Source organism: Notothenia coriiceps, unplaced genomic scaffold, assembly GCF_000735185.1.
Source record: "Notothenia coriiceps isolate Sejong01 unplaced genomic scaffold, NC01 NC01_scaffold00010592, whole genome shotgun sequence".
In the NCBI taxonomy this organism is placed as follows: Eukaryota; Metazoa; Chordata; class Actinopteri; order Perciformes; family Nototheniidae; genus Notothenia; species Notothenia coriiceps.
In genome coordinates, this window is record NW_011343293.1 from 109,263 (window position 1) to 117,823 (window position 8,561).

The following is an 8,561-nucleotide window of genomic DNA, read 5'->3' on the forward strand; positions in this document are numbered from 1 at the left end:
GAAAGGTGTAGTCCTCTGTATCCTGACCCGGAAGTAATGCTAGCAGTGCTAGTAGTGGCGTGAAATAGGAACTGTGTTCGTGCCATATTAATGTTTGACAGTTCAGAACTGTAGCGGTAGATGTATCCATGAAGGAGTTTTACTGAAAGGTAAGTGTCTGTCTGCATTTCTCACCACTGGAGCTCTCTACAAAGTGAAGAGCTGCTCAGTTGTTGTTAGCTTAACGTAGCTAGCCCAAGGTCCCACTGCATGTCCTCTACATGCTGCCACTATATTGTCCTCATTGATGCATGATGTTCAGAGATTTATTTTATAGTCATGACAGCTTAATTTTCTTTAGATATTGTTTTTTTTAAAACGATAGTTTAGGTTTGACCACAGTATCTAAAAAGTCCCATCAAGAAAGATTTGCCCCAGACTTCTGCTCAGACTCCTAATAGCAATATGAAATGACCAAGTTGTTCATCTTGTGTTATGTTTATAGTCTTTTTGATTACAAGACACCACACTATCAATACGAGCCAGATCCATAGATGCTTTAAACAATCAAGACATCAATGAAGACTGTTATGAATAATTCAGATTTCTCTGTCTGCAGTGTTAGCAGGAATCTGACTGTGGAGACATGGTGGGCTACGACCCCCGGGCTCAGGGCTCAGCTCTCTCCCCAGAGGAGGCCGCCCTGGCTGGGTCAGCTGCTGGGATGGTCACCCGGGCCCTCATCAGCCCCTTGGACGTGCTCAAGATCAGATTTCAGGTAATGATCTGTACATGTACAACCAGGTGCTGACAGAAAAGACCTCAGTGATGATGAAGATATTTAAATCATAGCAAATACAGGCTCTGTAGCTCTTTATCTTCTTCACATTACATTTCAGTAGCTGAGCGATCAGGGAAAATAAAGTTGTGAAAATGTGTTTTTGAATCCCTATTTCTTTCCCCACAGCTTCAGATTGAGCGTGTGTCTTCCCCCAAGGGGAAGTACCAGGGATTATTTCAAGCGACCCGCTGCATTTACTCAGAGGAGGGGGTCTCTGCGTTCTGGAAGGGCCACGTCCCTGCTCAGCTCCTCTCCATCTGCTTCGGAGCCGTGCAGGTAGAGACTGTGAACCTTTGCAAACTATCTTTATCACATGATTTCCTGTTTCCAAACAAACAATTTGATTTATGTGTTTGCAGTTTGCCAGTTTTGAGCTTCTGACGGAGGCTGTCCACAACTCGACGCTGTATGACAGCCAGACGGCAGGAGTTCACTTCCTGTGCGGGGGTCTTGCTGCCTGCTCTGCCACAGTGGTCTGCCAGCCTCTGGACATACTGCGCACACGCTTTGCAGCTCAGGGACAAACCAAGGTGGGACTTTAAACTGCTGATGTACACGTAACTAGATCAGCATGTAGCTATGGAACATCTGACAGAGAATAATCCAATACTCTGTGAATTCACAGCCTCAGAAACTGACCTAGACAGTATTTAATGGCCTAGTTTTAATTAACCAAAGCATTTCATATATTCTCTTGCTCCTATTCCCCTTCTAGGTCTGAATAATATATTGTTTTATAATCATCATTGCAAGGTGAATGAACTATAATCACATTGTGAGAAAATGCAATACTGCACTCAGGGATTTTCAACATTTGGAAGTTAAATAAAATAAGTGATATTGACAATATCATAAGGAACGATTGCAAGTTACTTCTGTGAATTACTTACACAAAAAGGATAAAGCTGGCGCCCCATTGGCCAGTATTTAGCCGGTGGACCCTGCAGACCTTCATTGTCATGCTTCATCTGTCTTCTCAGGTGTACAGGAACCTGCGTCACGCTGTGTTCACCATGTGGCGCTCAGAGGGAGGGCTGTCATTTTACCGCGGACTATCTCCAACACTGCTGGCGGTGTTTCCGTACGCAGGGCTGCAGTTCTTCTTCTACAATGTCTTTAAGAAACTGTTGCCTCCTCCAACCACAGCTGGAGACTCAGCAGGTCAGTGGAGATAATGGCATGTATCACACCACATTACACCACATTCATGAAATGCTCACAGCCTGAATTTGATAACGTTTACCTCCAAGGGAAGGGACTCCTGGGAAGCCTGGTCTGTGGGAGTGGAGCTGGAATGATCAGCAAAACCCTCACATACCCATTTGACCTCTTCAAGAAGAGACTGCAGGTGGGCGGCTTCGAAGCAGCCAGAGCGCACTTTGGACAGGTAAGCTCTTCTGCCGCAGGTTTGAGGAAACAGGGTTTTTATTGTAAAAGAAAACTGAGTCCAAAATGTAAATAGCTGTACAATGTTTATTTTCTTTTTAAAAAATACCCAAAGAAGTCACGGAAAAGATTGTTGCCTGGTTAAGAAGAAAAAAAACACTTGGTTTCACCCTGTGTTGCATAATGACAATAAATGGTCTTCGGGTCCTTGAAAAACGAAATCACAATAATTGTAAATTAATTTCAGTTTTAGCTATCATTTATATTTCTCCCAAAGAAAAGGAGACTGCATAATTCCCATATACTTTCATTACATTGAACCACAGAAACTGAACACACCCGGCGTTCCAGCAGAGGGCGCTATGTCGCGATTGCTTCACAATTTAACCCCATTGTTTCATATGCATTCTCGTTTTTGCAGAATTAAAGAACAAGAACATAATTTAAGTAATGTAGTTCAGCACAGGTCCAATATGACCCAGCGGGGGTCGGGATGTAAATGCAGGTGACAATTTTCTTAATAGTTAAATAGTGACAGTAGAGTGCTCAAGTTCATTCCCAAATCAGAAAATGTAAACATAAGGCTACACAGTTCGGCAACGACTTATTTTGCATATATGTAGCTGCATAGTTCACCTGTTCCTAACAAAAACACACCAAAACTGATGTAAAGCCCATTGTATAACAAACTGATGCTAGATTAAAACACTCTTTGAAAACCAGCTAAAACTATAATGACATTGAAAAGTCAAATCTAAACAATATCCAAGCACTCAATTAAAATTCAAAACCATTACCTTGATTTGAGGTAGATATTTGGGGTCTGATTTGTATTGTGTCATGTCCCTCCCGTGCAGGTGCGCAGTTACAGAGGCCTGGTGGACTGCGCGGTGCAAATAGCCAAAGATGAGGGTGTCCGAGGATTCTTCAAAGGCCTCTCTCCGAGCCTGGTGAAGGCCGCGCTGTCTACAGGCTTCACCTTTTTCTGGTATGAAGTTTTCCTCATCGCCATGCACAGCCTCAAGCAGAGACAGAGAACAAACAGCTCCACCAGAGGCCTCGAGGAAAGATAGAGATAGGAGAGACGGCTCAATCCCGCACATCAGAAAAACACTGCTACCTTCTTCATTCTCACTTATATTTATTAACTGGGTCGGTTTTCAGTGGTGGTTTACATCTCATTTATTTATTTCTGTTCTGTCATTACACCGTGGGATGTACAAACATTATTTTTTTTAATATGTATTTCATATTTGACTGGGTTTCTGAGGGGTATGGACGCTTTCTTTTAGATATATATCGTTATAACAAGTGCTCACTTTAAGCTCTCATTCATAACTCTGCCATTGTTGACATTTTAATGACGTTAACTCATTACATTGCAAATGGGGTATTCACCAACATTTGTTTTGATAGTGTTTTCATGTGTAATATTTATTTCATTATGCACTGTGTTAAGCGGATACCCTGTGGACTGCTAATCAAGAGTTCAGTTTGTTTGTCCTGCTGAGTTAAACTCCTCAACGTTGTTATCTCTGTATCTCTGTCTAGAATTATTTTTCTAATTAAAGTTTTTCAAAAAATCTGAGCAGTCTGTCTGTTGACAAGAATGAATGTGTGAATCACTGATGACAGCCCATGGATCAATGCTGCCGTGTGTGCTTACCAGACAAACTATATAAGATAAACCTTTATCAATCCCCGTGGGGAAATTCAGTAGCTTAACAGCAACAGGGTAAGAATGAAAAACAGGACAGCACAGATTCATACAATTAAGGATAAAATCAAAGATAAAAAAAACGAAATATATATACCATATAACGGGCCTGGACTTAATCACACAACTACATTTACACTTGTTTTAAAATCCTTTCTCATTGGATAAACATTACATTTGTAAACTATAATCATACTGTAGCTATTTGTTTAGGAATTGAACCTTAAGTGCAGGACTTTCATTTAGCAAATACAAAATGTTCTTCCCATGTTTGTAGTTATAAAATCAGTACAAAACAGATATTGAAGGGTTAACTCTTGCTGCCTAGATGTTTGATAAATAATCATCAGTAATGTGGATATCATTAATGTTAATGTAAGGTACAACAGTTCAGAAAGTGAGACAACTTTACTGTTAAGCAACCTTTAGAAGCAAGAAAATAAAATGTGTGGAAGATATTTGGTTTACGTCCCATGAGCACTTTCCATATATTCAATGATTGTTAACACCTTTGGCTTCTGACTAACTTCAGGTTACGAATGTGTGTATAGTGGTTATTTTTTTATTTGCAAATAAAGGGTAATAATGACTCCCCACACGATGATGGATTACAACAGGATTGCATTTTAATATAATTGACTGAATACAAAACCCATCAACAGTATGACATAAAAACAAGAATACATTTGAAATGAATAAAGCTGCAAAATAACACAGAAACCACATGACCAGTCTGTTAAAACTCAACAGCAAGTGTCAGACTGAGATAACAGTAAAAATAGAGAACATAGAATATTTCAAAAGCAGCCTTCGTAGTTCAAATCATGCGATTACAGACGTTGTGCCTCACTATCATAAACACTTAGAGAGGAAAGAGAGTCCTGTTCTCTAAAATACACTTTCATAGCAGCATCATTACTGGATATAATATTGTTTTTAAGTACGGACATTTTACAGGTTATGTAATGTTGATACAATATATACAAGAATACATAATCACCTTACACCTGACTGTGAAAACCTTAATACTAAACTGATACAGTGGCCAACAAGAATCCGTGGAAAAGTCCCAACCACATCAACAAATACATCAAACCACAAGCTCCAGGTAACACAGCCAGAGACTCAGATGCTCAAAGCAGGAAAGAAAACAGTTTTCTGTACACGAGAAGTGACTGATCTGTCTACACAGGAGTTAAACTGTGGGATAAAACATTTTCAGGAATGTACGCTACACTCTGAGTAATACTGTCTGATGCACGGCGCTGGTTTTCTGAGGAGGATGAGGAGCCTCCAGCTGTTTCTCTCAATGGGACGCACTTTACCTTTACACCTCGCAGGACTGTTTGCTAAGGACATCAGGCCACCTGTAACACCGACGAGTCTGCGGAGGGGGTTACCAGGACAGTGAAAAGTCTCCTTCACTTCGGCTGGCTGAGGGGTTATTGTGGGATGTGCTGGGCAGGCAGCCTCCACTGGTCCACGGGTCGAAGGCGTTCAGCCCCGCTCTCATTCGGGCTGCGGACTGGAGTTCCAGGAGAAAAAGTTTGGCAGCTTGAAGAGGGAATCCCTGCGGCCCGGGTCCGGCAGGGTCAGGGTCTCCGGAGCAGACTTCTTCCTGGGACGCTCCTTCGGAACCGACAGGAACTCTGGGGCTTCTGTGGAGAAGGGGGTGGACGGGGCGCTGCTGGGGCCGCTGCGAGCGACAAGGGGGGTCTCTGAGATGGAGATGGCGGGAGGGAAGGAGCCGATCTTCAGGTTGGTGGCTTCTTGTGTGGCACGCTCATACTCTCTGACCTCCTCCATGGTCATTTCTGTGGAGAAATCACACGCTTAAAAACAAGAATAATACATTTCATGATTTAAATCTACGGAAGAGAGTGAATTGTTCTAAAAAATGTAAACCCTGTGTGACCCTGTAGGATTGTGCATAGAAGAGAGTGCATTGTTTCATAATTTCTTTTGAGCCAAATAAGATTAGACAGTCAGTATGTCAATGCTTATTTCCATTTATGTGAAAGACTTAATAACTCCGATAAGGCAGTCAATAAACATTGATTACGTCCTTTATCTTAGTATTCCTTATCTCCTTAAAACACATAATATGATGGAATTTGAATCACGCAGATTTGTCTAAAGAGACGTATTAACCTATTTTTTACTTACTAGTTTAGTGTTTTATGCCAATTCACTCTCCATAGAATCCTTGCCTGTATACTAATTTGTCTGTAGTTATTTACAAAAGGTCCTTGCCACATAACCACACTGCCATCTTGAGGTGAGTCACACAAACTAACCCATTTGTCATGAGCACAAACAAACTTACCAATCCACTCATCCACCCAGGCAAAGGCCTGTCTGTGTCCTAAAAGCAGGACATCTCGAATCACCTGAGCAGCATTAGAAAAAAAGAGAAGACGAGGAATCAAAAGAGGATCATACAGGATCATACAGGAAGTAAAGAGGGACAGAAGAAGGGGGCGGGAGATCAAGGAGAGCGGTGGTGAATAAGAATGATTCAACTCTGAAGGCCGTTTTAAAACCCATTACATTTTTAAATCCTTCCCTACAACCCTGGAGGAATGGGATTAATATGAGTCACTCTCGCCTTACTATGTTAGTAATGGCCCTGCCTGTGTGTGCATGTGTGTGCGTGCATGTATGTGTGTGTGTGTGTGTGTGTGTGTGTGTGTGTGTGTGTGTGTGTGTGTTTGTGCATGTATGTGTGTGTGTGTGAGTGTGTGTGTCTGTGTGTGTGTGTGTGTGTGTGTGTGTGTATGTGTGTGTGTGTGTGTGTGTGTGTGTGTGTGTGTGTGTGTGTGTGTGTGTGTGTGTGTGTGTGTGTGTGTGTGTGTGTGTGTGTGTGTGTGTGTGTGTGTGTGTGTGTGTGTTTGTGTGTGTGTGTGTGTGTGTGTGTGTGTGTGTGTGTGTGTGTGTGTGTGCGTGTGCATGTGTGTGCGTGTGTGTGTGTGGTGTGTGTGCGTGTATGTATGTGTGTGAGTGTGTGTGTGTGTGAGTGTGAAGGTGTGTGTATGTGTGTGTGTAGGTGTGGTGTGGTGTGTGTGTGTGTGTGTGTGTGTGTGTGTGTGTGTGTGTGTGTGTGTGTGTGTGTGTGTGTGTGTGTGTGTGTGTGTGTGTGTGTGTGTGTGTGTGTGTGTGTGTGTGTGTGTGTGTGTGTGTGTGTGTGTGTGTGTGTGTGTGTGCCTCGGGCAAGGAGAACACAGGGACAGTTCACCCCAGAGACAGATGCTGTGGAGGGCTAGGTGAAATGGATTTTGGATATAGGAGATATGAGGTTTAAACTGTGTAGCCGGCGTAAAGGGAGATGATGAAATGATTCTGTAAGATGTGAAAAGGGCAGATATAACACTGATTTGGTTCATAGTTGTGTGTCAAATATTTTCAGAGCAGCACATTAAATGCCTAAGGCATTAACATGGATATAGGAGCAATAGGAAATGGGAAATGTATTTATGAGAAGGAAATAACTTTCTTTGTATCCAGACCTTGTGTACATACTGCTCCACACGTGTTTGCAGGCCCCAGACTTCAAATTTGACCGTGACCAGTTTGTAGGAGCACATGATGGGCTCTTGGCTGTCGATCCATCCTTCCTGTAGGACGCCTCGGTTAGTCTTCTTTGACTTAAAATACCGCAGGTCCTGCAAGGCCATTTGACACCAGTTACAACTTATTCCTCAGGAAAAAGAAAATCCTAAATTAATATTTGAGACCTTAGAAAAGGAAAGAACAAAAATCCTCTTAAAGGATTGGCTTCCTGTTTTTAAACCACTACCTCTGTGAAATATTCTTTCCCATCATCTCTCTCACACACACAAACACACACTCTCCCTTAACTCCTCCTTGCCTACAGCACAGGATCACCTTAATTCATTACGGCCCTAAAGCAGAGTACAGCTGCATGCTGGGACTCCCTAATCACAAACTTAAGAGTGCGTTAATCCCTGCTCCCTATAGAATAACACTGCTGTAGTGCTCATGTCATATGTATGTGATGTAATGTCAGAAAAGGATTCAGCATCCTCAATAACCCCCAAAACCAGTCCAAAATTGTCCAAATCTGCCAATAAATGTTTAAACGTTTTTCTACATAATGCTATAGTGCCATTAATGCTAATTAACGCAACTTATGTGCAAATGCCCAACATATGCAAGTTAGCATCCGGCAGTTTCTATGTGCTAGAGATCCCGGTATCACTTTACAAAAAGACTACCCTTATAAAGGGTTTACGAATAGTTTGTAATTCATTTATTAATTAGGTTGTGAACACTTTCTAAATCATTAATAATCTTTTATAAGACATGAGATAAACAGGGCAACTGACTGGTTGCTTGCCAAATAGTGAGCCCATTTATCTGTACTGCTAAGCCTTATACTGGCTACTTAGCTTACTTTGTCTTCTTCATCAGCAAGCATCCTGATATCTGTTGCTCACTGAGTTGATTCTCGCTAAGTAGCCAATATAAGGCTTAGTCATCTTGCCAAATAGTGAGCCTGTGTTGACGTATGAAAACCATGTTAGACCTGGTTTATAAATGGTTCTTAATGATTAATAAAGTGTTACAACCTAATTCATAACCTAATTATAAACCCTTTATGAATCCTTGTGTGTGTGT

The 8,561-nt window shown here is 41.8% G+C and overlaps 2 protein-coding genes across 2 annotated transcripts in view; one reads left to right on the forward strand and one right to left on the reverse strand.

Annotated features, from left to right (window-relative positions):
* The first annotated feature begins 12 nt into the window (after window positions 1-12).
* On the forward strand, window positions 13-3,794 carry slc25a19 (solute carrier family 25 member 19). The gene is made up of 7 exons (XM_010771820.1): window positions 13-149; window positions 599-757; window positions 947-1,096; window positions 1,180-1,350; window positions 1,801-1,981; window positions 2,071-2,207; window positions 3,064-3,794. Exons 2-7 carry the CDS (start codon window positions 626-628, stop codon window positions 3,277-3,279), a joined length of 987 nt encoding a protein of 328 aa, XP_010770122.1. The 5' UTR covers window positions 13-149; window positions 599-625; the 3' UTR covers window positions 3,280-3,794.
* A 733-nt stretch (window positions 3,795-4,527) lies between these two features.
* Window positions 4,528-8,561, reverse strand: part of pitpnc1a (phosphatidylinositol transfer protein cytoplasmic 1a) — a 37,858-nt gene continuing 33,824 nt past the window's right edge. Inside the window, exons 7-9 of the mRNA XM_010771821.1 lie at window positions 7,430-7,585; window positions 6,250-6,313; window positions 4,528-5,737 (exon numbers count right to left, since the gene is read on the reverse strand). Coding sequence (XP_010770123.1) covers window positions 5,433-5,737; window positions 6,250-6,313; window positions 7,430-7,585 — 525 coding nt within the window. The 3' untranslated portion in view covers window positions 4,528-5,432. The remainder of the gene's footprint in view (window positions 5,738-6,249; window positions 6,314-7,429; window positions 7,586-8,561) is intronic.

What these genes read in the sequence shown, in the direction of transcription:
- slc25a19 (XM_010771820.1), top strand. Translation starts at nt 626, where the DNA reads ATGGTGGGCTACGACCCCCGGGCTCAGGGCTCAGCTCTCTCCCCAGAG. An exon ending in TCTGCTTCGGAGCCGTGCAG is followed by an intron (nt 1,097 to 1,179) that starts GTAGAGACTGTG and finishes ATGTGTTTGCAG; the next exon opens with TTTGCCAGTTTTGAGCTTCT. An exon ending in CAGCTCAGGGACAAACCAAG is followed by an intron (nt 1,351 to 1,800) that starts GTGGGACTTTAA and finishes CTGTCTTCTCAG; the next exon opens with GTGTACAGGAACCTGCGTCA.